Source organism: Anabrus simplex, chromosome 9 (genome assembly GCF_040414725.1).
Source record: "Anabrus simplex isolate iqAnaSimp1 chromosome 9, ASM4041472v1, whole genome shotgun sequence".
Classification (NCBI taxonomy): domain Eukaryota; kingdom Metazoa; phylum Arthropoda; class Insecta; order Orthoptera; family Tettigoniidae; genus Anabrus; species Anabrus simplex.
The window spans coordinates 20,526,037-20,552,868 of record NC_090273.1 but is presented as its reverse complement, the minus strand read 5'-3'; the positions used below and the strand labels follow the sequence as shown (position 1 = coordinate 20,552,868).

Below are 26,832 nucleotides of genomic sequence, written 5' to 3'. Positions count from 1 at the left end.
TAATAAAATATAATAGCACAACAATTAAAAGTGAGTACAAGCAGTTATTTCAGAACCATACTCATTTTTTTTTACAATTTGTTTTATGTGGCACCGACACAGACAGGTTTTATGGCGACAATGGGATAGGAAAAGGCTAGGACTGGGAAGGAAGCGGCCATGGGCTTAATTAAGAGACACATCCCCAGCATTTGCCTGGTGTGGAAATGGGGATACCACAGAAAACCATTTGCAGGGCTGATGACAGTGGGGTTCGAACTCACTATCTCCCAGATGCAAGCTCATAGCTGCGGGTCCCTAATTGCATGGCCAACTCGCCCGGTAGAAACATACTAAATGGGTTGTATATATACCATGAAGCGGTGAGAGTCCTCAAGGCCAAAAGACCAAAATGAATCCATAAACCATGCAAGTATACTTCTATGTTTTAATACTCAAGTAGAAGTATCTTGAAACTCTTCATTATCACAGCAGAAATCGTGATTCCATACAGATGACCACAGGAACTCTCTGATATTAGAATGTACACTTCAGTGGCTTAGTACTGTATCATCCCAAGGAAATCATAATGAATTACATCAGTAGTTTATATTATTACTGTTTATTTATTTATTTGTTTATTTATATTCCTTAAATTGTACATGTACAATCCACTGGTGGTAAAAGGGGAAAGGGCAAGCCCCACATACACGGAAGTGTCTCCTTCCCCCACACATGTATGTTTACATAAACTCTACTGAATATTTACGTGTATAGATAATTTTAAATCACTATCAACAGTGTCATATGCCGACACTCCATATGAACACTGTGCAGAGGTTTGGAATTCAATCTAGGCTTTTGGCATGCAATCTGGACAACATTCTGATGGTGAAATTTTTTACACCAACGGCGCTCGAATCGGCTAACTACTGTGACAGACCATACAGACTCGATGCCTTAATGATCACAGCCAGCAAACAGACTACAACAATAATAATAATAATAATAATAATAATAATAATAATAATAATAATAATAATAATAATAATAATAATAATAAGTGAATACCAAGGAGGGTTCAGAAAAGGTCGCTCAACAGCTGAACAGATCCAAAATCTCAAAACGATCATCAGATATTGTACACTAAGGTCCAAGCAGTATGTGTCTGTCTTTGTGGACTTTAAGAAAGCGTACGTCTCCATTGACCGGGAAGTCTTGCTAAACATCTCAAATGAATTTGGAGTTGATTTGAAACTGCTGGCATTAATTAGAGCCACCCTGACCAATACAAAATCCAACGTGAAGTTCCACGGATGTCTCTCGCATTCCTTTGACATCAAAACAGGAGTCCGACAAGGTGATGGGCTATCCCCGATACTCTTCAACTGAGTTCTTGAAAAGATCATCAGAACCTGGCGGGTGAGATTACAGGAAACCAACTACAGTCCATTGAGAATAGGAACCAAATCCAAGGGGATCGCAACAGACTGCTTAACATTTGCTGATGATATTGCTGTTCTCTCAAACGACATAGAAACCGCTAGAGCTCAAGTTGAAATTTTACAGGAAATTGCCGAACAAACTGGTTTGCAGATATCGTTTGAGAAAACAGAAGTAATGACTAACATCAAAGAGGCTCCACCAAAACTCCATACAAAATACGGGGACATCACCCGAGTAGACAAATTCAAATACCTGGGTGAGATCATCATGAAAAATGGACTGGACAAAAAAGCACTTCAGGAGCGAGTACGCAAACTGAAAATAGCCTACCAAACATCCCGCACAATCTACAACAAAAAATGCCTTTCCCAAAACACCAAGATACGTCACTATGAAACAGTTCTGAAGCCAGTAGTTCTATATGCAGCCGAAACCGTGTCTCTAAATGCCAACAAAGGACTCCTTGAAGAACTGGAGAAAAGAGAACGCAAAATTGTGAGAGGAATCTTGGGATCAAAGTACAGAAATGGAATCCATCAAAAGAGATCCAACAAGGAAGCCTACAGCAAAATAGAGAAAATTACTGACACAATCAGAAAAAGACGGGCAAGATTTTACGGTCCTCTGAAAAGAATGGATGGAAGAAAGTTAACCAAAGAAATCTTTCACTTTTTAAATTCAAACCCCAAAACCACAATTCCCTGGTTTAGAAATACCAAAGAAGACCTGCAAATGCTACATATCTCAGCTGAAGACGCCCTTAACAGAGATCTCTTCCGCAAGAAAATATTGACGAACGGGCTAAACCGAGACGCGCAACCAAAGAGAAGACTCGGTGCCCCTTGGACAGAGGAGCGTAAGCAGGCCCACTCGCAAAGAATGAGGGAAATTTGGGCTCTAAAGAAGGCCAAGTTCAGTGTCAAATGCAACAAGACTTAACGTGGTCCTTGATGGCCCCAGCGAATTATATATATATATATATATATAATAATACTACAGTTGAACCTCGATATCTCGAACCTCCATTACTTGAATTTTCAGTATCTTGAAGTAATTTAAATTTACCAGCCATTCATCCCATTCTTCACATGTATTTATTTCTCTATTACTCGAAATTCAGTTACACGAATTTCTCGATTTCTCGAAGCAAACATTTCCTCCCTTGAAGAAAAAAGTACTCTGTAACTCGAATTTTGTATAACATTAACTGTGCAATATGGCATTTGAGGTTTTTGACACACAGTTAACAAGTAGAGAAAGGGTTATGGTGATGCTGGGAGCTAATATGATGGTTACCGAAAAACTAAAACCTCTAGTGATCGCAAAATTAGCGAAGCCCCGCTATTTCTCCGCTGTGAATTAATTACCAGTCACATTCGAAAACAACCCCCGAAATCGTGCATGGCAAGCTCCATTTACGAATCTCGGCTATGTGGTATTGACAAGAAGTTTCAACGTTAAGGGAGGACAATCCTCCTTTACGTACACAACTGCCCTTCTCATTCCAACGGGCTCATTCAGTAGTTAAAGGCAGTGCGCGTGGTCTTCTTGCCACCGAACTTAATGCCCAAAGTACAGTCCATGGACCAAGGTGTGATTAAAAACTTGAAGCATTTCAATAACAAGAGGGCTGTTCAGAGAATTCTGAGAGGAATTGAATCTGAGGAATCATTAACGGGCATTAATCTCCTACAGTTGATAACAATGTTGAGTAAATCGTGGGCTGATGTAAAATAGGAAATAATTGTAGATTGCTTCCACAAAGCAGGATTTTTGAAAGATGACGCAGGAGCTTAAAAACGTGAAGAGGAGGAAGTCACTCCTGTTCCTTTTTTTTTTTTTTTTTGCTAGGGGCTTTACGTCACACCGACACAGATAGGTCTTATGGCGACGATGGGATAGGAAAGGCCTAGGAATTGGAAGGAAGCGGCCGTGGCCTTAATTAAGGTACAGCCCCAGCATTTGCCTGGTGTGAAAATGGGAAACCACGGAAAACCATCTTCAGGGCTGCCGATAGTGGGATTCGAACCTACTATCTCCCGGATGCAAGCTCACAGCCACGCGCCTCTACGCGCACGGCCAACTCGCCCAGTACTCCTGTTCCTGAAGAATGGGTAGAGTATCAGCAGCTTGTTAACTGCAAAGCTGATTTTGAGGCTTACATAAACGTGGACTCTGACGTTATAGTGGTTGAGCCTCCTACAGATACTGTCAGTGCTGCTGAAGAAGAGTTAGAGCTGCCTTCTCCTGTACCGTCAGCAGACTAGGCATTAAGTGCAGTGGCTTTTCTTCAATCCTACATACAGAGCCAGTCGAATGTAAATGACAGTGTTTTCACAGCAATAAAAGATGAAATGTGTGTGGAAGAAAAGAAGGTTAACACTAAGAAACAGAAGAGACTAACGGATTACAGTTAAAGTGATGCCATAAAAGAGAGTTTGTTTGTATAATTTAAATATTGTTAAAAATAATGTATTCAGTATAAACCCGTATATACATATGATTTAATTATGTGCTATATATATGCTCAAAAACGGTATTCTGTATAACTCGATAACTCGAAATATAATTTAGCTCCCGAGGTGATCAGAAATATTGAGGTTCAACTGTAATAATAATAATTTCATTTGAGAAAAAACAGTTCATAACAAACATCAAGACAGCTTCCAGGAATCTACAGGTCAATCAGGGCAAAATACAACAGGAAGAGAAATTCAAATACCTAGGTAAGTGGATAGAACTTAATATTTCTGAGAAAGAGGTGTTTAAATCAAGAATCAAAAAGATGGAAATGGTCCACCACCTCACCAAAGATATCTATAACAAAACAGTCAATATCTTTCAAATCCAAGCTTAGACATTACTGTATAGTAATTTGACTTGAAGCACTATATACAGCAGAATGCCTCTCAATGAATAAGAAAGGTCTGACAGAATAACGAAGATCTTGGGGCCAGTAAAGGAAAATGAATATATGAGAAGGCACAATCATGAACTGTAGCTGCATATGGAGAAAAAAGCAGACACTAATAGGTAAAGAAGGATTTCTTTCTATGGTCACTTAACACGAATGAGACCACAAAGACTGTCCATTTGAATTTTTGCCTACTTTCTGAATAAGAAAACTAAAGGGGTCTGGTTTAACAAGGCGGAAAAGGATTTACAAGAACTGGCGATATTACGCGATGACATCTTGCGACGTGACCCTTTAAAGAAGAAACTTGAAGGTCTACAGAGTTTTCGAACAAAACCTAAAATGAAGACAGGCAAGGCGTGGATTGAAGAACGGAAGGAAGCTCACCGAAGAAGGATGTAGGTGCACTGGGTGAGTGTTAAAGCTCAAGGAAATGAGAAGGAGAATGTTTCCATTAGATACCAGGTTTTTCCGCACAATGAAATATCACTAACTACAAAGACTTTTTTTTTTTGCTAGTTGCTTTATGTCGCACCAACACAGATAGATCTTATGGTGACGATGGGATTGGAATGGCCTAGGAGTTGGAAGGAAGCGGCTGTGGCCTTAATTGAAGTACAGCCCCAGCATTTGCGTGGTGTGAAAATGGGAAATCACGGAAAACCATCTTCAGGGCTGCCGACAGTGGGATTCAAACCCACTATCTCCCAGATGCAAGCTCACAGCTGCGCGCCCCTAACTGCACGGCTAACTTGCCCAGTAACTAACTACAAAGACTAAAGCACTTACTTGTCTAGGTCTGAGACTACTAACGAGTCTCCCTCTGGCACTCCATATTTGAAAGTTATCACCTCTGGGTGTTTCTTCTTGGAGGTGATCTTCACGATGGCAGAAAGTGGTCTCCGTACCTTAATCTGAGCAAATCCTTTCCGACCAGGTATATCTCGAAGAACATAGATGTGACTGTTCGTCACAAGCAGATTGCTGTCGAGAAGAAAATACATCACATATCAGTGCACCAACTTAAAAACTTACATTTCCTTTTAACTCAAAACTGATATACCTAGTCTGGCCATAAATACTATTACCTATTATAATAATACGTAAAGAGCAGGTTGGAAAAGGTAAATACAATTTTTTTTTAATTATGAAAGAACATATTTATACTAGGAATTTTAGGAATACGATTACAAATGTCCAGTATTTCTCTTGGACTCGCATAGAATGCATCATGGTCAATATTCATACGAAAAATTGGCTACAGAAGTTTTCAAGGCTCTTTTTAGGCTGTTAATATTAGGATATCTCTTCTTGCAGACCATTTCCTGAAGCAATGATCACAATTTGTAATCCAAAGCATTGAGATCTGGACTGCCAGATGGACAATCAGCAATGGAAATGAAATCGGGAACATCTGCTTGTAACATCTTGGCCTTGTGTGTTGAAGCAAGTCCTGTTAGAATCTCTAATTCTGCAACAAGGTGTGATTTAAAGGTTTGGCAACAGAACATTGAACTATATTTCGGTACACTTTAGCACACATTTTGACACCTTTTTCCCCAAAGGTGAATATCTGAAACACCATCATAAAAATATCCACACCAAACCATTAGTGATACTAGGTGACAAGTTCTCTGGATTCTCAGAGCCACCTGATGAGCTGCAACTACATCTGAGCCACCAATTTGATGATTAAAATTAAAGAGTTCTACAATTGAAAACATTTGCTCACCAGTAAAGAAAATTTTCTGAAGACTGTATTGCATGTACCAGTCTGCTCTATAATTGCATCATAGAGTTCTTGAAGGTACATCCTCCACAGTTAGTGTGGAACCTGTTAGGGAGTACCCAGTGCTGTGACAAAGTTCTTTCAGACCACGGTCACTTCCAAGCACCCTGGGCATTGTTTGTTTTCAAACATTCAGCTGCCCTGTCACTACCTTTTGTGTTGGCACAGGATTCTGCTTAATTCTTTGTTTCACTGGACTGATGAACTGTGGTGTTCTGATGATGATGATGATGATGATGCTTGTTGTTTAAAGGGGTCTAACATCTAGGTCATCGGCCCCTAATGGTACGAAATGAGACAAAATGAAATGACAAATTAAAAGCCCAAAAAACATCCAGTGGCCACAATTCAAAACATGAGGACGAAGAATGAATGGATGGATATGAATTTAAAACGATCAGTGGAACCGACCCCCAGTGCCTCACATACACAGAAGCTGGCGTAGAACAATAGTATTAGTGACCAAGGTACTGTTTCTATAGCACAATACTGAATCGATGATACTTGTAGTTGAAAGGGGTCCAAAATCCAAGTCAGCGGCCCCTCACAATGGTACTTATCGCTAGGAAAGTAGAACCATGGTATTTGTTATGTTGCGGTACTAATCAAGAGTAGCGTACTCGCGGTATTCCACACATTATGGTACTACTCACAGGTAATGAAATTCGCACATGTATTACGGAGCTACTGTGTTTCGCACATTGCGGTGCCATTTACAGGCAACGCAAACCTATGGTGTTCATCATCTAAGGGTACTAACCACAGGGACTCGTACTATCCCGCGGTGTTCCTCATATAGTGGGTACTAATCATAGGTAAGCCAGAACCATGGGTTCCATCATCCCATGGTGTCGCTCATATAATGCTACTAATCACAGGTATGTGCCTGCTGTCATTTCTTGATGGATACAGTACGTTTGCTTCCATCTCTTGGCACAGGCCAGAGTAAAGTGTAGCTTCCAACGAAGTCCCAGTCAACATCCATGGCTGTGACAATATGGAAGCTGCTGGGGTATGGGTAGTGCCGAGTAATGACATTCAGAGCACAACTAGTGCATCTGAGTGTTATGAACGGTGCTGCTCATAGGGTCAGTCATGCTGCAATAGTACTTTCTGACCCAGTGAGGAAAGCAATGGCAAACTACCTCACTCCTCTTCTTGCCTAGTATGCCTCATTTTGATGCTGCCATTGGTTTTTAGGGTTTCCTTATAACCGCATAACCTTTAGCGATGCTATTTGAGGATCCAACCAGCCTCTGGGCTGATGACCTAACAGACAGACAGACAGACAGACAGACAGACAGACAGACAGACAGACAGACAGACAGACAGACAGAGGTACTGTAAAAGCCGTCGCGCTCTCGTTTGCTACTAATCACAAACCTATTTGGCACCCAACATAGTGGTACTACGCGCAAGTAAAAGCGACCCATGGTGTTCCCCGCGTGGTGGTACTTATCACAAGTAGTTTCATGGTTCTAAAATGATCATCCCTTGGTTGCCCCTCTTAGTCACCTCTTACAACAGACAGGGGACACCGTGGGTGAATTCTTCGTCTGTATCCCCCACCCACAGGGGGTACTGTGGTGTTTTAGCAGACCTTGGAGAGCCGGTACGAGGGCGGTCAGACATACTCCATTTTTTGATAGATGGACATTCTCCTGATGCAAAGCCCTCAGGATATCAAAGACTTATGAAAGCTGTCTTCTTACCTTGTGCAACACTATTACCAAAACGCCACTTTTGAGTTCTCATGGTGAATGTCGACATCTCTCAACAGCTTCCAAGCTAACTGTGGAAGATGCGCCTTCACACTTCAAGAAGTCTCCATATGTGATTGTGGAACAAAATTTTAGACAGTTTTGCACATTGCAAAGGAATACCCTCTTGTTGCATACTATGGTGATTGAGAAGATACTACCAAAACATCACTGCTGATATAGTTGTGGACTAACCATGATGGCTTTGGTTCCAGGAATTGCTGGAGTTTCACACCCCATGTCCATAAACCTGTGAATACTTACAATAAAAGGCAACCCTGATTAGAGCGCACTGCCAAGCACTATGTTTTCACTTTTTATCTGAATCTATCAGTCTTCAATTTTGCTTTGTGTCAAGTGCATGTTGGTTGTGATTTGGTATTGAATATGTAGCTCTTTTTCAGACTGTGGGACACTGGAGAAAATAAATATATATCTAAAGATTAACCACCTAATCAATACACAATATCATCTAAAATTATTATTTATCTAACCAAAGTGGACATGTTTGGGCTCTTGGAGTGATCATCAGCACACAAACACATAAAGATTATAAATAAACACATCTGAAAGGAAATCACCAATGTAGTTATAGACATGATGCTGTATAGGCTTTTGGGCTTATGCCGTGTCAAGAAAATAAGGTGAAATTCTTTATGTTTCTCAGGGAACTGTGCCCTGCGTCCTCAGAAGAAATCTCGACTGTCCACGAGAAAGGCGAAGGCTGCCGACAGTGGGGTTCGAACCCACTATCTCCCAGATGCCAGCTCACAGCTAAGCGTCCCTAACCGCAAGGCCAACTCGCCCGGTACTTGTGGTAAATTTATGAAAGAATTTCACCTTATTTTCTTGACACGGCATAAGCCCAAAAGCCTATACAGCATCATGTCTGTAAGTACGGGCCATGAAAGCATCAATGGCAACATTAGTTATATATATTTAGCCATCTTGTGATAAATTATTTTTAAATGGCTTTATGTCGCACTGACACAGATAAGTCTTATAATGACTATGGGATAGGAAAGGGGTAGGAGTGGGAAAGAAGCCAATTCCTTAATTAAGGTACAGCCCCAGCATTTGCCTGGTGTGAAAATGGGAAAATACAGAAAACCATCTTCAGGGCTGCCCACTATCTCCTGGATGCCAGCTCACAGCTACGCGCCCCGAACCGCACGGCCAACTCGCCCGATACTTGTGGTAAATTTATGAACTTTTTATCAATGAGCTCCGATATTTTGTTTTGAATTGTCTCAGTCATAAAGATATATGTCATTATTACAACACCATAGAAAAATAGCAAAAGAAAAAAAAAAAATTAGTGATTGGAGGGGAACTAAGTCATATAACAAACGGTGAAGTTAGTGAGAAATGTTAAAGGTTTTCTTTGGATTGTTCTAGAAAGTGGAGGTATCATAAGTAGGAACACTTTGAATGAACAATGCAGGGCAACTGCTATAAAAAGTATTTCACAAAATGATTTGTTGTTAGTCCAACCCTTGTCCCGTTTCTCTACGGGGTCGGATATGAGGCAAGATGAATCTGTCGTGGCAGTTTTTTATGACTGGATGCCCTTCCTGACATCAACCTCATCAGAGGAGTTAATGAGATGAAATGAATGATGTGATGTACGATAGTAGGAAGAGAAAGGGTGAAACCCAGTGCCGGCATATAGCCTACTCCTGTCGAATAACACCAAGGCTTAACGTCTCCACCCGACGGACGAATCACCATCAACAGCGTCATATGCCCCCACTCCATATGAGCACTGCTTTTGGTACGCAGTCTAGTGATTAGAAATTATATACCACTACTTCGCCTACCTTGCCCGCTAACATTCTGATGGTGAAAATTTTTTTTTGACCAACGGGACTCGAACCGGCTAACCACGGTGTCAGACCATTTAGACTTCAACGCCTTAACTATCATGATAACCAGGCGGGCTATTTCACAAATTGATGTAAATTCTTAAATACTTATCAAACGGCTACAAAAGAAGGCAATGAACAAAGTATGTTTCTCAAGGTCAATGATTTTACCCAGGATTTTATAATCATGTATATAAAAATCATTTTTATTACTGCATGAATAAATATTAATTTGGAAATTATTGGAATAAAATGTATTTCTATCAACTTATTACCAATTTTCTATCACAGTGTAAACAAATGTGTATGAGGAACAAATTAAATATCCTTAATATACAACAAAAATGTTGAGGTAATTTTAAATATAGTAGATTTTATTTTAATCTAAAAGCTTCAGTTGTTTAAGAATCTGAGTATGTATGTGAAGGACATCAACAATTAATTGAAGTCCACAAAATGCAACGAATTAAAACAGATACTAAAAATCGATAACAACAATCCATTAATACATAAAGATTGAAGTAATAAAATCATTTAGGTATTAATTTCTCTTCCTTATTTCTAACTAAATGGTAATGAGGTAGATGATTTGGCAACTTTACATTTTTGAGAGTCAGTACCACCACACGTTCAGGCAGACGAGGCTGTCATGTTTTGCCTACAGACAGAAGACTTTGACATATAAATCTAGATCTGCATAGTAAGTTTCTGCTTTCTTTTTTTGTACCATATCTATGATGTATTTGTATCAGTGTCTGTCTGATCCATGTAATATATGCCACATAATAATAATAATAATAATAATAATAATAATAATAATAATAATAATAATAATCGTATGGCCTCAGCTACCGTGTGCAGACATTTCAATTTGACGCCATCTGGCTGTCTGCTCGTCAATTTTGACGTTCCGTTTTACTCTAGGCCTACTAGATGGCAGACCGAGTAAACCGAAACTCTCTTGGGCGTCTATGGCTGAGATTTAATGAACTTTGTCGGGTAAACACCAAATGTGTCACCAGAGATCTTTTACATGCCGACATCGTACGACATGGAGTGTCGAATGGACTTTTTTCCGCCCTTCAAAAATCCGACTACCTCTGCCGGGTTTGAACCAGCTATAATAATAATAATACTAATTTTAGACACGATACAAGTTTTTGGGCTTATGCTGTGTCAAGAAAATACGATGAAGTTCTTTAAGTTTCACAGAGAACTTTGCTCTGCGTCTTCAGAAGAAAATCTCAGCTGTTCATGAGAAAGACTTCTCCAATAATCAAAGTTTGAATTTAGACGTTAATAATAGAAAGTGGTATGTTCATTCACCACCAGATGGCTCACCGTATGTAGTACAGTGCTAGCATTTGAAGCAGAAGCTGGGAGGGGAGATAACAGATGTACACACATGAAAGTATGACACTGACACTAGCCTGGAATGAAACATCTGGTGAACGAGGAACATATGAATTTGGAAAACACCAAAACGAAATAACAGTGAAAGTACAGGAAGAGAACTACCTACATAAATCCTTAATGGCTGGCAACCATGTATTGATTGATAGCCAGTGAAATTGTTAGGATTTCTACATATTTCCACATAATCCTAGACCTGTAGTGTCTAGTGTGGGTAAGAGCTCGAAAATATAGAAATACGACATTATGATCCGACGATAGGGTGTGCTCAGCCATTGCTGATTTGTCTGGCTGGTTGAGACGAATATTTTGTTCGTGTTACTTGACGAGTACCAATGGACCAGTATGTTTGGCCTCAGGATGTAAAAGTGGGGACAATTTGTTCTTTGTTTTTCTTCCAAGATTTTCTTCTGAAGACACGGAGGAAAGTTCTCTGCGAAACGTAAATAATTTCACTTATTTTCTTGACACGGCATAAGCCCAACAACCTATATCATGTCTATAATTACAAGCTGTAAAAGCATCAGGTAACAATAATAATTTTCATGATTACTACATTCCACGATTATGAGGTACTAGATGCAATAGAGTCACTTTCGAGTTTATTGCAGACCATTTACAGTAGAGGTTCTACTACATACAAATGAATGGTGCCATAGGGAAATGGCATAAGTTGGCAGGCAGTATGTGACAGTATTTATGGCCACATTACGCCATGCATGTTCGTTCTCAGAGTACTAAAACAGCTGTTGCAAAGGAAAGAAAAGGAATCATATAAGAGGGATCTATATACAAAAGGTTATGTATAACTCAATGTCACAATTCTTACAATTCAATTTCAATAGATTCATTTTCATGATGGGAGACAAAAAGACTGCAAGAGGTATTCTGCACACATTCAGTGTCTGGTTATGATAGTACAAATGAGCTCACCTCTCGAACATGTGACCGTTAACCTTCACCTCATGGCACTTGAAAGAGTCAATGACGTCAGGCTTCTTAAGCCAGGTAGCAAGGGATACTACATCCTGGTTGTCTTCCTCCTCGGGTGTGGTGGGACTCGCAGCATCTGGAACGAGTGTGCCTTAACAGTTAGCACCGACACAATGTTATGCATAGATCTATCATTAACAGACTTCTTGTGAAACTTCAAGATGACACTCACGGTAAAAAAAAAATCCTTAATCAGAAAAAGAAAAGCACCCAAAATGTAGCTATCTCATTGTAATTAAAGTTCACATATGAAATGGTATTTAATGAAGTAAATGACCGATTGCAGCAACAGAATAATATGTCTTGCATGCTGTACAATGGAATTACTTCTACTGTCCTGTTATGTTCCTTTCCTCCCTTATGATGAAGTTGAAAAGCAGAGACAAGCTCACTGGGGACAAACTGGGGTTGATGAAGTCACCAGTGTATGGTGATTTTCCTTGTCTTTTGTTTTCAAGATTGTCGTCACCTCTTCCTGAAGCTCCCTCTTCCCACTCTGGCCTGTCAATGTGTCCCCTTGTGGGCAGGGGCAGTAACCCGTGCCTGTTGTAAGATGCAACTAAAAAGTTGGGAGCATGGACTGGCAACCACGGCAACCTTTTCTCTAACTCCCTCGTCATTGCATTTATCCTATTGTTTGTTCCAAACATGATCCTAATTTTCATACTGTAGAATGCCTCTTTTTCAATAATCCCTCCTCTTCTTCAACTTCTTCTTCTCATATATCCTGCAGGGTCTCCTTTTCCTGACTGCTTCAGTGGTGTAGATATAAGGGAAGATATCCTCCCCATGAGGTGCTTGTACTCATTATAAATAGATACCAAAAAATAAAAAGGTCCATTTGCAAAAATAACCATTTAAATGTGTTTTATATTTATACTGTTATTAATATTCATACCCCCCCCCCCCCGTAAGAGCCTCCGTGGCTCAGGGGGCAGAGCTCTGGCCTCTCACCGCTCTGTTCTGTGGTTCAAATCCTGTTCACCCCATGTGAGATTTATGTCGGACAAAGCAGAGGCGAGGTAGGCTTTTCTCTGGGTACTCTGGTTTTCCCTGTCATCCTTCATTCCAGAAACTCTCCATTATCATTTCATCTGTCAGTCTCATTAATCAATGCCCCCGAGGAGTGCGACAGGCTTCGGCAGCCAGCACAGTTCCTATCCTCGCCGCTAGATGGGGCTTCATTCATACCATTCCTGACCTGGCTAAAACTGGAAACAGGCTCTGGATTCTCATTTTTCTTCCGCACCCCCTAAATTGCATGTAAATAGACCCCTACACATTTAAAATGTATTTATTATTATTATTATTATTATTATTATTATTATCATCCCCCCCCCCCACAAGAAGTCATACCTACACCACTGGCTACCTCCATCTTTTTGATCGAACACCTGATAAGGCTTGTAGATTCAAATATTTCGTCCATATGCTTTAAGTGGTAGACCAATAAGACCTTCCCCTTTCCTAGCCTCATTACTAATTATTTGGGGCCAGCTTTTCATGTGAATAATAGTCCAGTTTTACGGCCAGATACTCTTCCTGATGTCAACTCTAGGAGGAGGGATGTAGGGCCTACTGTGTGTTTCTGTGGTGGTTGGTAGTGCAGTGTGTAGTGTTTAAATGAAGAAGTGTATATTAAGAGAGATACAAACATCAAATTTGCAAGCTAGAGGAATTAACCAGACTCCGCTAAAATCCCTGATCCAGCCAAGAACTGAACCCTATATCCTATGAACTGAAAGTCGCTATTTGGCCAAGAGCTGGACAGTGGAATAACAGAATACTGTCTACTAAATGAGCATCACTCATGCATACATTTTCATTATAACAAGAACATCCAAAGAGAGAAGGCCAATACTTTGTCCACCTGAGAGGGATAATTCCTAGTTTGTACATAAAAAGAAAACAGCAAAGTGCTCAATGTGTTTTAAACACTTCTTTTTGGTGTGCTTACCCACTTCAGATGTTGGTGATCAGCAGAGCAACAATCCTTTATCCGTAACAGATCTGAAAAGTCCCTCCTAACTTGTACTGAACGATGTTCTCAAATTCTTCAGCCAAGATCATCTTCCCCTGAAGAATCATGTGTAGTAAAGCATGCCCTAAATACTCCAGTTTATGAGATTTTGCTGTCAAAAGACTCTCTGTTTTCCTAGTCTTTCCAGAACAGAGCCACTGCTGACGTGGTCTGTCCAAGAAATCCAGAGTATTTGGTGATATTTCATAGGCTTCCAATATCTCACTCAATATTTGCATCAAGCTCCAGGACTTGACTCCATACAATAATACTTGGACGTGCCAAGATTTCCCTCACTCATTCATACGAGGGTTGTAAATAAAACAGTGGCAACGTAGTCCAGACACTCGCATGAGATCACGCAGGGGAGCGGTCAGGTGGCGCTGTTGTCGACATGTTGTGTGCATTTGATGGGCATCCAGTTGGTAGTGTTGCTGTGTCGCATTGAAGTGAAGAGTGTCAGTTTCACCACTCTAAAGCATGTTTTCAAAAGGCAATCAGTGTTCTTGGATTAAAACCGAGGTTGCCCGTGGCAAGAATGCATTACCGTATAAGACGGTTGTCAAGTCACAAACAATGTCAAGCTCTTATTGCAACGGTGGCATTAGGTCTTGAAACACACTCCATACTCACTTGACACAAGTCCTTGCGACTTCGACCTGTTGAAGGAACCCCTCCGAGGTCGTCGACTTTCTGACGTGGCATGTGTATTCCGCGCAGTAGAGCACTCCGTTGCTGTCATAGACAGAGAACGCCTTCCCAACAGGTTCCGAACATTTGGAAAAAGGTAACAGACTTTGCGGGTCACTACAATGGAGGAATGTAATGCAATCAATATTGCCACTACTTTATTTACAGCCCTCGTAGATGCAAGCCACCACATAAAGTGAGGGACGTAGAGTGAACACGCAGTATGACCGATGGCAGATTCATCAAGCCTTCGAGCAGCTACAGGAGTTTGAGTTCAAGAGAGATTGAATGGACGGACTACGAGAGGCAGGTTGGCTGTTCCAGCACACTGCTCTGAACCTCTGAGCTGAGCGACGGGTACTGGATGCAGTGGGAATGTGAGGGTTCATGCACACATCGACCCCGAAGGACCATCACCAGAATGTTCGTTTCGTCGTGTTACAGGCTGTAAACACTCCACCGGCATCCTGAAACATGCTACAGCCCCTGAGGGTCAAGTTAAGATGGGAGAAAGTGTTTATCATGAGAAGTAACTGTTCTGAAATTATTTCAATTTTTTATTTTGCTTTTTAATATTGCACCGACTCAGACAGGTCTTATTGGGATGATGGAAAAGGACAGGGCTAGGACTGGATAAAAGTGACTGTTGTCTTAATTAAGGTATAGCCCTGGCATTTGCCTAGAATAAAACCACGGAAAGCCATCTTCAGGGCTGGTGTTTGAACCCACTATCTCCCGAATACAAGCTAACAGCTACAGTACAAGTCTTGAGCAGAGTAGCCAACTCACTCAGTGAAGGTATTTCTACTTATCATACAACCTGCTGAAACCTTAAATTGCCTTTTACAGTTCTAATTCGGTAATTAACTGCTGAACACCATAATAAGGCAAATAATAGAATGCAAACAATGCTGAAAAATCTCTTGTCACTGAAGACAATATTTGTAAATCATTTAATTTTTCTTCTTGTACTTTGTCATTGATGATGAAAGTAAGGGTCCCCATTTTTATGTGAGACACATTCCAAAATTAATGCACCACATTTTCTTTTACAATATATTGTTACATCATTCAGGCACACAGTGTCACTTTCCTATATAACCCTTTGTCCCTTTCAAATGCCTTATACCCTCTTGGAACGAACACATGACTACCTGCACGGTAAACTATGGTCCGGCATGCCTAACCCACTGAGAAACAGCCGTCATGAGGGAGTCATTTTCTTCAAATCTATTCCAGCAAATAAGTTCTTCAATTCATCACAGAGATGTTGAATAGAGGTGCAAAATCGCAGCTGTAAGGCACGTGTGACAAAGCATGCCTTGGATAGCATCCTTAGTTTTCTAACTGATGTGTAGTCAAATGGCTCCAATAGCAAAACATCCTGCTGATGTCAATGTGCTCAAACACAATTTGTTGAGCAAGAAGTTCCTTTAGAGATAACATTTACGCATCCAAACTGATGGTGGATTCTCGAGCCAAGATGTCCTCAAGCATCAGTCCCTCTGAATATCAGAAAATGGTAGCCATAATTTATTTTTTAATTTCTTGGGGGCAGTGTAAGGATGGCTTCTTTTTCTCTTGATTGAAATGTTTTAGCAATGTTTCATACCCTGTCACAATTACTGAAAAAAATTCTTCACTGCTATTCTCATACAGAGAAATGAGTTCTCTTTAGTCTTTATTTTCTTATGGGCTGCTGTCAGCATCCTAGAAACCCACCCAGAACAAATAATTTCAATACCCCCTGTTTCAGTATTCTGCGCACAATTGTATCCTTCCAGCTGGTGAGACGTTTTGCTCCCAGTTAAATGTTTTTGTCCAGAGCTAAGTTGTTAACACACTGCATACTGTCAGGTGTTCATCCAGTAACTTACTGTACTGTGATCAAGAGCGTCATTTTCATACACCTGTTTCAATCTCTTGGGAATGTTTCCCATGGTCTCACATGACCCTCCTTGGGCTCAAGTAGCTAGGACTACCCATCTGAGAAGAGATTCTCACCAGGACTATGTGTAAGTAGGGTGGTTTCTTGAGCCATGATGCCCTCAAGCAGCAGTACCAAACTCAGAATATTTTAATCAGGTCTCGGACCTATGGGAGTATAGGTGTCCCATTTCCACTTGACAGGGACGCCTTGGAAATAACTTGGTGAATGAAGCGGAATTCAATGGGGAATTATCAATATTAACAGAGCTTATAGAAGAAAGAAACTACAACTGGCTGAATCAGCAAAAAGGGTGCATTTGGATGTGTTAGGAATTAATAATATTTGGGTACGGGAAAACGAGGAAGAGATGGGAGATTATAAAGCATTAACAGGTGTTGAATGTGTGGTAGGACTTCAGCAGGAATACTATTGCACGCACGCGACAGTTTCTGTTAGGCACGTAAGTGAGCAAATGGTGTGAGCAGATTTAGCACTTGGAGGACTTAGTGTAATCCCCATGTAAGGGTGCAGATGAGGTTGAAGTTGACAAGTTTTACAACGCACTGAATTATATCTGTCAAGGTAAACAGCAAGAATAAGATAGTGCTAATGGACAATCTCAACGCAAGAGCTGGGAATAGATCTGAAGAATATGACAAGGTGATGGGGAAATGTGGGGAAGATATGGAAGCTAATAGGAATAGGAAGACTTCTGTTATGGTATGGAATTAGCAGTTACAAATACATTCTTCAAGCATAAGGCTATTCACCGTTACACATGGGAGGGTAGAGGCACCAGATCTATAGACTACATCATAACTAACTCTGAATTCAGGAAATCTATTATGAATGAATGTGTGGGCATTCTAGGCAGTTTTCAATGATACAGACCACTATCTGATCTGTGGTGAGCTAGGAATTTCTATGACTAGCATAAAGAAAATAAAAACTGTCTGCACATGAATATGGACAAAAAATCTCCACGACAAGGAAATTAGACAGAATTACATGGATATGATTAGTGAAAAGTTCCAAAGAGTAGACATGAAAAAAGGCTCAGGATTTAATAAGAGAATAGGTGGCATACAGGGATGCTGTAGCAGTAACACCAAAGGGATGCCTAGGAAAAACTGTATGTAAAGATGGAAAAAAGGGAAAAACATTTTTGTAAACTTAAAGCACTGATGCAGATAGGGAATTGTACATAGATGAAAGAAACAGAGCAAAACAAATAATTGTTGAATCCAAAACGTCGAGGGAAGATTTCGGTATTAACCTGGAAATACTTGGTCAAGCAGTAGGGAAACCTATCTGGACAGCAAAAAAAAGAATCTTAAAAAGGAAGGGAGAAAGGAAATGAATAGTGTTTTAAGAAACTCAGGTGAACACGTAAATTCCAGGGAATCACTGGACAGGTGGAAGGAATATATTGAAAATTTTTTCAATATTAAAGGAATCTTTCTGTTGATGTTACAAACAACCGAGTTCATGGGGAGAAGGACAATGATGTTGGTGAAATTACGCTTGAGGAAGTGGAAAGGATTATACATGAACTCCTATGTCATAAAACAGCAGGAATAGATGAAATTAGATATGAAATAGTGAAATATAGTGGGAAGGCAGGGATATGAAATGGCTTCACAGATGGGTAAGTTTGGGTACCATCTGATTGGATGATGATGATGATGGTGGTGGTGGTGGTGGTGGTGGTGGTGATACCTATCTGTAAGCAATGGAAGAGGAAGGATTGCAACAACTATCGAGGAATTTCATTGATCATTATACCAGACAGTTCGGCATTTTGGAAGGGAGGGTGCGATCAATGGTCAAGAATAAGCTGAATGAAAACCAGTGTGGTTTCAGATCACAGGCGGGCTGTCAGGATTTGATTTTCAGTATACACCGGGTAACTGAAAAATGATACGAGAGAAATAGGCAGTTAAGTTTGAGTCGTAGACCTAGAGAAGGCATATGACAGAGTACTGAGGGATAAGATTCTCGTCGTACTGAGGGATTTTGGGATTAAGGGTAGATTATTAAAAGCAATCAAAGGCATTTATGGTGACAATTAGGCTGCAGTGAGAATTGATGGTAGAATGAGTTCTTGGTTGAAGGTATTTACAGTGATTAGACAGGGCTGTAATCTTTCACATTTGTTATTCATAGTCTAAATGGATCATCTACTGAAATGTACAAAGAGGCAGGGAGGGATTCAGTTAGGTGGAAATGTAGTAAGCAGTTTGGCATATGTCAATGACTATCTTCATGGCAGAATGTGCTGAAAGCCTGTAATCTAATAGTTTGAAAATACACTGCCGGAAAAAACAAAACAAAAAAACATGCAACATCATTAAGGACTGTGTTCAGTGGCACCAAGGTATAATATGTGCATACTGAGGGGTTGCTGTGGTAGTGATTCATTTTGTCACGGACATCGGCGATCAGATGGTACTCAGGAGGCCTGGCCGTGCGCACTCTGTTTTGACTCTACAGGCAGTAACTGTGCTGAGGTTAGAGGTGAACAGTGTTTGCAACATTCATTCTAGGTTACAACCATGCCCCGCCAACGAGTACGTGCTCCTGTTCAACAACTGTAGGTAGCCATATGAACGGGGTCTCACTGTGGGTCTGTGTGAAGCTGGACGGACGTATCGACGGATTGCTACACATGTTGGGCACAACATACTGGTGGTGTGTAACTGCTTTCAGCAGTGGTCTGTGGAACTTTCCCACACCCATAGACAAGGCGCCAGACGTCTGCATAATACCGATCTACACCAAGATCAAAGCATCGTGCGAGCAGCGGAGACTGACCGAACATCATACAGGAATAAAATCCGGTCACGAGTTGCACCTGCTGTGTCATCAAAGACCATTGGGAACCATCTGCTTGCAGCAGAATTACGATCACTTGTGCCTCTGACCAGGCTACCAATAACACCATGACACCAGCAACCACAGTTACTCTAGTGTCGTGGAAGAGTCAACTGGAAGTGGGGGATGGTGCTCTGTTGTCTTCAGAGATGAGAGTAGGTTCTGTCTATATGAAAGTGATAGACATACACGTGTACGGCATAGACCTGGTGAGCGACCTATTCCAGAGTGCATTCACCCACAACACCCAGGTCCCACCAGTTAAGACTCGCGGCCACTGTTGGTGTTTCTGCAGAGTAACGTAACTAGTGCCTGCTACACTGCACAGGTTGTTGTCCCCGTGCTACTGCCATTTCTTCGACAGGAAGGTGATGTACATTTTCAGCAGAACAATGCATGTCCACATACAGGTGCTGCGATGCAACGTGCTCTACATGGTGTAAAACAACTGCCGTGGCCAGCAAGATCACTGCATCTCTCACCAATTGAACACTTATGGGACATGATGAAGTGGGAAATTATGCGTTCTCCAGAGCCTGCAAGAACCATTGCAGAATTGCATCAAAAGGTGTAAGATGCTTGGGACAATCTATAGCAGGATGCCATGCAGCAACGTTATTACTGTTACACCTGTAACTGCTTGGGCACCCTTTACTCAGGTGATTTGTATCATACACTTCTGTAATGATGAACTACCTGTCAGTGTAGGTGCAGCAAGTATGATATGAAAATCAGCCTTTCCAAGACTAAAGTGATATTAGTAGGAAAGAAACCTGAGAGAATTGAATGTCAGGTTGAGAATACAAAACTGGGACCGGTAGATAATTTCAAGCATTTTGGATGTGCACATTCTCTCTCTTCTTCATCCATTCCCTTTTCCAGATTCTCTCTGGGTAGGGTAGTGTACCAAAACCTTCCACCTTACTCGATCTTTCTACCACTCCTCTTCTAGTACTTTATTGCTATCGACTCCTCTATTTGCAATACAGTCCACAACAGAGCTCCTCTAGGATGTCCCCTAGGCCTCTTTCCAGTCTCTGTATCCACGAATGTTCTCTTTGGTATTCTCTCTCCTGGCATTCTCATCATATGTCCAAACCATTTTAGCTTTGCTATATCAATCTCTTCTTGAAGTTTACACACTCCCACGCTTCTCCTTATTTCCTCATTCCGTATTCTATCTTGTCTTGTCTTTCCATGTATGCTCCTCAAGAACCTCATTTCAGCTGCTTGTATCTTACTTTGGTTCCGCTTAGTTATCGTCCGGGCTGCTGAAGCATAGGTCAGTATAGGTTTATAATAGGATGAGTATAAAACCTTCTTGCACTTCATTGGCACATCTTTGTTCCATACAATGTCTCTTACACACTGGTAGAAATTTGCAGACTGTTGTATTCTTATCAATTTCTCCATCTAAATTTCCATCTTGTGATATCACACTGCCCAAATATTTAAAATTTCTCACTACTTCAAGAGGTTCTGTTCCTATTCTTATCACTCCCCTGGATTTTCTGTTACCTCTTGTCATGATCAAAGTCTTACTTTTCACAGTAAATAGAAGTGAAACTGGTGAAACTGAATTAAGGTGCAGCAAAGTTAATGGAGTGAGCTCGAAGTTGCGATCAACAGTGTTCTGAATGAAAGAAGTCAGCTCCCGGAAGAAGCTATCTTTACATAGTTCTGTTTTCAAAATGACTTATCTACAGCAGTAAAAGCTGGGTGGACTCACGATATCTTATTCATAAGTTGGAAGTAACAGACATGAAAGCAGCGAGAATGATCGCTGGCACAAGCAGGTGAAAACAATGGCAGGGGAGAGCTTGGAATGAGGAAATAAAGGCTAAGTTAGGAATGAACTCTATGCATGAAGTGGTAGGCATAAACCAGCTTTGGTGGTGGGGTCATGTGAGGCGAATGGAAGAGGATAGGTTAATAGGAGAATAATGGAGTCGCTCGTGGAGGGCAAAAGAAGTAGAGTGAGTTCAAGGTGATGATGGTTAGACTCTGTATCTAACAAGGCAATTTCGAGAGCTATGAACTAAAAGAGGTCATAGAGCTAGTCACAAACAGAGGATTGTGGAGATGTTTATAATTAATTTACAGACTGAATGCTGAAAGGTATAAGAGTCTACAATGAAGATGGATGGATGGATGGATGGATGGATGGATGGATGGATGGATGGATGGATGGATGGATGGATGGATGGATGGATGGATGGATGGATGGATGGATGGATGGATGGATGGATGGATGGATGGATGGATGGATGGATGGATGGATGGATGGATGGATGGATGGATGGATGGATGGATGGATGGATGGATGGATGGATGGATGGATGGATGGATGGATGGATGGATGGATGGATGGATGGATGGATGGATGGATGGATGGATGGATGGATGGATGGATGGATGGATGGATGGATGGATGGATGGATGGATGGATGGATGGATGGATGGATGGATGGATGGATGGATGGATGGATGGATGGATGGATGGATGGATGGATGGATGGATGGATGGATGGATGGATGGATGGATGGATGGATGGATGGATGGATGGATGGATGGATGGATGGATGGATGGATGGATGGATGGATGGATGGATGGATGGATGGATGGATGGATGGATGGATGGATGGATGGATGGATGGATGGATGGATGGATGGATGGATGGATGGATGGATGGATGGATGGATGGATGGATGGATGGATGGATGGATGGATGGATGGATGGATGGATGGATGGATGGATGGATGGATGGATGGATGGATGGATGGATGGATGGATGGATGGATGGATGGATGGATGGATGGATGGATGGATGGATGGATGGATGGATGGATGGATGGATGGATGGATGGATGGATGGATGGATGGATGGATGGATGGATGGATGGATGGATGGATGGATGGATGGATGGATGGATGGATGGATGGATGGATGGATGGATGGATGGATGGATGGATGGATGGATGGATGGATGGATGGATGGATGGATGGATGGATGGATGGATGGATGGATGGATGGATGGATGGATGGATGGATGGATGGATGGATGGATGGATGGATGGATGGATGGATGGATGGATGGATGGATGGATGGATGGATGGATGGATGGATGGATGGATGGATGGATGGATGGATGGATGGATGGATGGATGGATGGATGGATGGATGGATGGATGGATGGATGGATGGATGGATGGATGGATGGATGGATGGATGGATGGATGGATGGATGGATGGATGGATGGATGGATGGATGGATGGATGGATGGATGGATGGATGGATGGATGGATGGATGGATGGATGGATGGATGGATGGATGGATGGATGGATGGATGGATGGATGGATGGATGGATGGATGGATGGATGGATGGATGGATGGATGGATGGATGGATGGATGGATGGATGGATGGATGGATGGATGGATGGATGGATGGATGGATGGATGGATGGATGGATGGATGGATGGATGGATGGATGGATGGATGGATGGATGGATGGATGGATGGATGGATGGATGGATGGATGGATGGATGGATGGATGGATGGATGGATGGATGGATGGATGGATGGATGGATGGATGGATGGATGGATGGATGGATGGATGGATGGATGGATGGATGGATGGATGGATGGATGGATGGATGGATGGATGGATGGATGGATGGATGGATGGATGGATGGATGGATGGATGGATGGATGGATGGATGGATGGATGGATGGATGGATGGATGGATGGATGGATGGATGGATGGATGGATGGATGGATGGATGGATGGATGGATGGATGGATGGATGGATGGATGGATGGATGGATGGATGGATGGATGGATGGATGGATGGATGGATGGATGGATGGATGGATGGATGGATGGATGGATGGATGGATGGATGGATGGATGGATGGATGGATGGATGGATGGATGGATGGATGGATGGATGGATGGATGGATGGATGGATGGATGGATGGATGGATGGATGGATGGATGGATGGATGGATGGATGGATGGATGGATGGATGGATGGATGGATGGATGGATGGATGGATGGATGGATGGATGGATGGATGGATGGATGGATGGATGGATGGATGGATGGATGGATGGATGGATGGATGGATGGATGGATGGATGGATGGATGGATGGATGGATGGATGGATGGATGGATGGATGGATGGATGGATGGATGGATGGATGGATGGATGGATGGATGGATGGATGGATGGATGGATGGATGGATGGATGGATGGATGGATGGATGGATGGATGGATGGATGGATGGATGGATGGATGGATGGATGGATGGATGGATGGATATAAAAAAATTAGTGCATTCATTTTGGAGTACTCTTGTGTATGCATATTTATATACATATACAAAAGCAGGTTGACATATTTATCACAGATTCATCAAACAGCAGGGAAATCAGGATGAACACGTTGCGCTTTGGAAAATGCTTCATCAGTTTACAAAGTAGACATACATGCCGAAGCCATAAAGCATATTCCATAGCAGTACAACAGAATGCAAGGAAACACACTGACTTAAATAACAGAATCATATAATTGTATTAGAAAAGTCTTACAATAACATAACTGCCTGTCTCAACAGAAGATATCACAATGACAGTTCTAGCTGTACATGAGCCAAATAAAAGTATGGTACCTTGTATGTCCATAACAGGAACTACATAATACTGTGTGGTTCATGGCAGGAAGAGGGACTAGATATGGTTTCTTATTGCAATAAGACCAGCCTGTCATTAACAATGAGACATTTTCATATAAATTTTATATAATTCAAACTGGTTCAATGGTCAAATAATAAAAGGCCATAATAAAGGTGATCAAGATTGTCATTTTAACAATAGCTCTCTTAGGTAAGGGGGTCGTCTGAATACCCTATGTAGGGAGGCAAGGAACTAACCTTCATCCACATTTAAATGGGGCAAGTAACAAGGTTGCAGTCCAAATCCCTTGAAAAGAGCCCGCATGATTCGTAAAATCACAGCTGCATTGCAAAACCTACTTTTACAGAGTCGTAAATCAAGTTCCGTCAAAAACCAGAGTCAATTTTTTCCACTCCTTCACTCCCATCCATTGTCCAATAAAAAATCAAACTGAGACAAAATAGGCCTAGAAAGGCCAAAGACAAGAGACATTAGCTGCAGGCAATACTTGGATAGGTGGCCATCTCAATGACTATTGAGTAGAACAGGAAAAGGATGAGAAAGGGAATGACAACCTTGCAACTCTGCTTTGGGAAAGTGGACACCTGTCTGCATGCCAAAGCAGACAAAAGACAAATAATACAAACAAAAGCAGCAAGTAACACACACAAAACCGAGAGTGCACGGAGAAGCCTCCTCCAAGACGATCAAGCCACTCACCTTTGTCCTCATAGTACTTATATAAGAGCATACACATATACGAAAGCAGCATACAATTTGTTTCCTAATCTTCCTTTTCACCTTCTACTTCTTCCTTTCTTTTTATTTATGACTCCTAAACATGAATCATACTTATTTTCAAATGACATTTAGCTTATAATACCTCCCACTCAAAGATATATAACTAATATTACACCCCACACTAGAAAAATTGCTCTGAAGATCACTAAGAATGGAACAATTTCCCCACCCCCCACTGCCTCATCACAAGACAGGCTGGTCTGATTTTTATTGCTCTTTTTTGCTCTGTGTATGGCAGTATTCAGTCTACCAGGAATGTTCAATGAAACAAATGCGTAAATAAATAAGTACATAAAGCAAAGAACTGTCAACCACATTAGACGAACAAATTGGTCTGAAATATGAAGCTGCTGACTGTTCTGAATAAACAGTATGGAATGGGCAAAATGGCTTCCCAAATATGAGAATCCATATGTTTCAAAAGTAAACACGTCTGAGTGGTATGATCCAGTCATAGTTAGAACATATTAAGGAACATTCCCTCTTGGCACAATATGAAACACCTTTGGGAATAAATAATCACACAGTACAGGAGGAAAATTTCTAGAGATTGCAACTGAATCATCATTATTCTAATTCATTTTGCTGAATCAGTTAACTGATTAAATGATGTCTACATCCAGATCACATTGAACTCTAACAATAGTCTGTTGACTGAGCAGTGTCAGTGAAAGATGTGGAATGCATCTTAAAACAATGAAAACGAAAGTAACAGTCATTAGTAAGAGCTGTGACAATTATAATTTGATCTATGTTAACCAAGCAAAAGGTAGAGAAGGCTGCTTATTTAGAATGAAGGATACGATCAATGTTAAGAAATAAAAATCTGCACTGAAAAAGCACGAGCAGCATTTCATTGCAGGAGGAATTATGTAATCTAAATTTAAACATTCATCTTAGACCTTGAGTCCTTCAATGGTATGTCTTCTCCACTTTCTTTCGGGGTGCAGAGGAGTGGATGTTAACAGCTGTAATAAACAGTTAAATGCTGTGCTGTGGTACTATCATCATACAATCAGAATATCTTGGATGCATTATGTAACAAACGGCATGGTTATGCAGCGTGTGACAAAAAAAACTAGAAATAACAAATGCCATCAAGGAAAGGAAGATAGCAAGGTTTGTCCGCATTATTCATAATGACAAATACTATCTCCAACGACTCGTACTACACGAAAGAAGCAGCCCTAGGCGATGGCACATTTTTCAAGTTAGGAAATATACACCAATGGTACAATACATGAAGATCATGACGATGACTACTGTTATTTAAGGAAGCCTAACATTTAGGTCATCGGCCCATATAATACATCAAGCGACTTAGAGCAACTGTTAAAAGGGGGCCTAGACCAGATTAACTGCCAATATCCATTGGGGATACGGCACTCCAAGAAGCAATCTGTAACTTTACTGTCAGTTTATCATCTACCAACAGAATACAAGAGTCTTCAACAGCTGGATCTTGTATTTTTCTGCTTTTAAAACTAACAACAAATACTGCTATGACAGCTACTTTTCAGTTTAAGGATCCATGATGCCATCCTAGGATCTCTTTCAGATGAAAGTTGTTTTGAATTTGAGCAAGCCACCAGCTTTACAGATACAGACACGGTATTTCGATGTACTTCGTTATAATGGAAGCCATTTTCCTTCAGTTTTGACT

General features: G+C 41.1%; 1 protein-coding gene across 5 annotated transcripts in view; it reads right to left on the bottom strand.

Moving 5' to 3' along the window:
* The window catches only part of TBC1D23 (TBC1 domain family member 23), a 167,231-nt gene that overhangs the window by 4,362 nt on the left and 136,037 nt on the right, over window positions 1-26,832 (bottom strand). For all 5 annotated transcript variants that reach the window (XM_067153610.2, XM_067153611.2, XM_067153614.2 and 2 more), the window contains exons 11-12: window positions 12,100-12,235; window positions 5,129-5,323 (exon numbers count right to left, since the gene is read on the bottom strand). In XM_067153610.2, the coding sequence (XP_067009711.1) occupies window positions 5,129-5,323; window positions 12,100-12,235 (331 nt within the window). The remainder of the gene's footprint in view (window positions 1-5,128; window positions 5,324-12,099; window positions 12,236-26,832) is intronic.